Genomic DNA, 3559 nt, shown 5'->3' on the forward strand with positions numbered 1-3559 from the left:
ACATGATCTTCGCATCTTTCGTGTCCCGTGGCTATTGCAACCTCTCCTTCTCAAGCTCAATCTCTCCAAATGTCTTGGTTTTCTTGAGCTCCCATTTGATCGCCGTCTCTTACTTCTCCAACTTGATCTTCTCCCTCTCAATTTCTAGCTTCTTCTCCGGCTTGCACGGCGAAGTCCTCTGTCGCGACGGTCGGGGATGGGCTAGACAACATCTAGGGTGGTAGATCGGGACCGGCGGCGAGGATGGGGAGCAAGGGCGAACGGCGAGGGCTTGGACGCGGAAAAGGAACGAGGGAGGAGTAGGAAGGGTTTGATGGATTTAGTGCAAATTATGGTGGAGCAGGGTTGCCGGGTCCACATGACAGACGCGTCTAGATGTCTCATATCTATTCCAAAATTGGGCTGAATATGAAGGATGTCAATCAATTTGGATGTTTGAGGTCCGTTGAAGGAGTCCGGATAAGTTGCTAAAAAAAAGCCGTCCGCCTCGAAGACTTTGGGAGGCTGGGTGTAGATGCTCTTATCTCCCTGTATATACCTCTACATATATAAAAGTTCCCGTGTCGTCGACTGTCGTAACGGCGAAACCCCACCCGCGCGACACCAAGACCCTAAAACGGAGCTCCGCCATGTCGCCGGCAGCCGCGTCCATGGGCTCCGCAGAGCGATCGACGGAGTCGGAGCAAACGGTCTACGATACCGCTGCCGCCGTGGAAACCGGCCAGGAGATGCAGGAGCCGGCCTCGCAGACGGGGGTCGGGAAGCAGGAGACCAGGGTACCGTATCGCATATAGCTGTCCAAGTCCAACTCTTTTTCTCAAAAATTTACAAAAATTCTTTGCGAAAATAACGCCGATGCTTTGACAGAGACAAGCTAATACTGAAGGCTTGCAGCTGGGATACAGTGTCGTTCCTAGCGAGAAGAGGTTCCTGGTTCTACACGCTTTCCTGAAGAGGAAACAGTCTAGCAAGAAGGTCATGGTGCTGTTCTCATCACGTAGTTCAGTCAAGTTCCATGCGCAACTTCTGAATTTTCTTCAGATAGAGTGTGCCGATATCCACGAGAAACAAGAGCAGCGCGACCGAACCGCAACGTTCTTCGCCTTCTGCACAGCAGAGAAGGGTATCTTGTTATGCACTAATGTGGCAGCACGTGGACTTGATCTTCCTCATGTGGTGAGGTTTTGACTGCCACTGTATCTTTAATTGACTGCGACCGAAATATTTTTCCGGGCACTGATCTATTGTTCATTGATCAGTGCCCGGAAAAAATATTTTTCCGGGCACTGATCTAATGCTGATATATGGCCTTGTTTTAGGATTATATTGTGCAATACGATCCTCCAGCAGATGAACCAGAGGTACGTACGTTGATGATCTGAATTTGACTTGCAGGAATTCCTCTCATATTTGAACTGTGCTAAGCTAATCGAATTTGACTTTCAGGATTACATTCATCATGTTGGGCGTACTGCACCTGGTGATAAAGGAAAAGCAACTGTATTGTTATTCTTACTGCCCCAAGAATTAGAGTTTCTTATCTCCTTGAGGGTAATCAATTCTGCACCGAGATAATATGGCATTTCTTTCCCTCTAAAGTTAGTGAAATCACATATTTAGTGTGCCTGCAGGCAGCCAACATTCATCTCACCGAACACCAGTTCAACAACAAGAATGTACCAAATCTGCAAGCACATTTTGTAAGTGTATCTTTTGCCACTCTTGAGTGTTCCAATCCACTTTTTTCTAATCTAATATGTTAATAACAAGTTACAACTCAATTTGTTGAGCAGGAGAAAATCATTGGCGAGAACTACTTCCTACACCAGTCAGCTCAACAAGCCTACAGATCCTACATTCTAGCATACAACTCACACGCAATGAAAGACATCTTTAAGGTTCATAGTCTCAGTTTGAAGGTAAAATGCTTGTCGAACTTTTTTGCGGGATCTGTATTTTTTCATTTGGCCGTTTTACAATTTCAGTTGTTCTACCTAGCATGTAGAAGCACACTTGTCTTTTTCTTATTTTTAGGTGAGCACCTCTCGGAAGTACTTGCTGATATTATTTTCATCACCCCCAAATTGGAGTTTGGGACTTGACAAAAAGACGGAAAAAAAAAGACTAATGCCCAGTTCACTATAATTTGGCAGGACGTAGCTGCATCATTCTGCTTTAGGAACCCTCCAAAAGTGGACATTGGCCTCGAGGGCAGAGCTATGAAGAAAGTAGGTTATAACAGAGGCCTTGATTCGAGAGAGAGGCGAAAGAGGCGTCGCATCAATGCTGCAAATCCTTAATTATAACTGGCAGTTTGCAAGATTCCAGAGAGGGTCAGATTTTCTCGGTGGTTTAAGATGTCGGAGGTGATAACACCAGAGCTTTGAAGTCACTTGGCTCTGTACAATTTTGCTAGACGACTTGATATTATGGCATCAGAGTTGTAGTGCGGTTTACCTGTTGAATCTTACTATATGTAAGCTTAATCCTTCTTTGCCCTATTTTAAAATTTTACTACGGAGGAGTAAAAATTGAGAGAGAAAACTTAGAAATAACTCAAATATTTACGACAAGAGCATCTCATCTTGATTCCTGAGAGCCTACCACTGACAACGGAGTAGTGAGCTAACGCGGACTATATATGATTCCAATCAGGCAATTACAACCTGTGTAGAACACAGGAAAGAGGAGCTGATGAACTAAGCCGGCGCACAGGCGATGCAGGCCAGGTAGAAGAAGACGGCGGAGGCGCCGTCGCCCTGCTCGCCGCCGCCTGCGCCTGCCAAGTAGCTCCGCTTGAACCTCACCCGTTCTCCGGCCTCGCTGCAACGCAGCATCCTCCTCTTGATCGCCGCGATGGCGTCTCCGCCACCTTGCCTCCTTCTCCTCCTCCTTGTCGCCGTCGACTCCCTCTTCCTCCCCTCCATGGTGAGGGCAGCCTCTTCACCTTCGTGTGTAAGCCTGTGCACCATCTCGATCTGTATGTGGAGTCTATTAGCTGAACGCCTCACTCTGTCGCTGTTCGCCGGGAACGAGACCGCACGGCGCTCCTTTTATAAGCGGGCGGCCAGAGGGTCGCGTCGCGTCGTGCATCCATATTTTTTTTAAACGAGCGTGCATCCATTTTTTTACGTGCGTGACATGTAACACACCCAGTGATTCCCGTTGATTGGTCTAAGCTTATCTCCATGGATTACTTGAGATGAGTGCAAATTGACGGGAACTCGATCAGAATGCTCCTGCGTTTGTCTTGCCCTGCTCGGTGCTTGCGTGCGTGCATCTGGTTTTGACGCGTGAATTTGTGCCAATTCCGTCCATCTGCTGGGATCCATTGGATCTGTTCATCCTGAAATGATGCGCGTGTACGCTTCACCGATTTGAATACGCTGTGGTGGGCTTCAGTTATCGAGGCAAGCCGTCCTGAATCCATTACATGTGGATCCAAGCGTTGCAGGGAAGCTGACAGTTAAACTAACACTGTGTTGACCTTGAGAGAATTAAAGATGGGATATTGTTAAGCTCATGTAATACGCCTGCTGCTGCTGCGACCAGATGGGTC

At 47.4% G+C, this 3559-nt stretch overlaps 1 protein-coding gene across 1 annotated transcript; it reads left to right on the top strand.

The window, feature by feature from the left end:
* The first annotated feature begins 509 nt into the window (after window positions 1–509).
* LOC123160345 (DEAD-box ATP-dependent RNA helicase 27) lies at window positions 510–2440 on the top strand. Its single transcript, XM_044578153.1, has 7 exons — window positions 510–776; window positions 868–1176; window positions 1320–1361; window positions 1447–1551; window positions 1632–1700; window positions 1794–1919; window positions 2154–2440. Exons 1-7 carry the CDS (start codon window positions 630–632, stop codon window positions 2298–2300), a joined length of 945 nt encoding a protein of 314 aa, XP_044434088.1. The 5' UTR covers window positions 510–629; the 3' UTR covers window positions 2301–2440.
* The last annotated feature ends 1119 nt before the right edge of the window (window positions 2441–3559 follow it).

Source organism: Triticum aestivum, chromosome 7B (assembly GCF_018294505.1).
Source record: "Triticum aestivum cultivar Chinese Spring chromosome 7B, IWGSC CS RefSeq v2.1, whole genome shotgun sequence".
NCBI lineage: Eukaryota > Viridiplantae > Streptophyta > Magnoliopsida > Poales > Poaceae > Triticum > Triticum aestivum.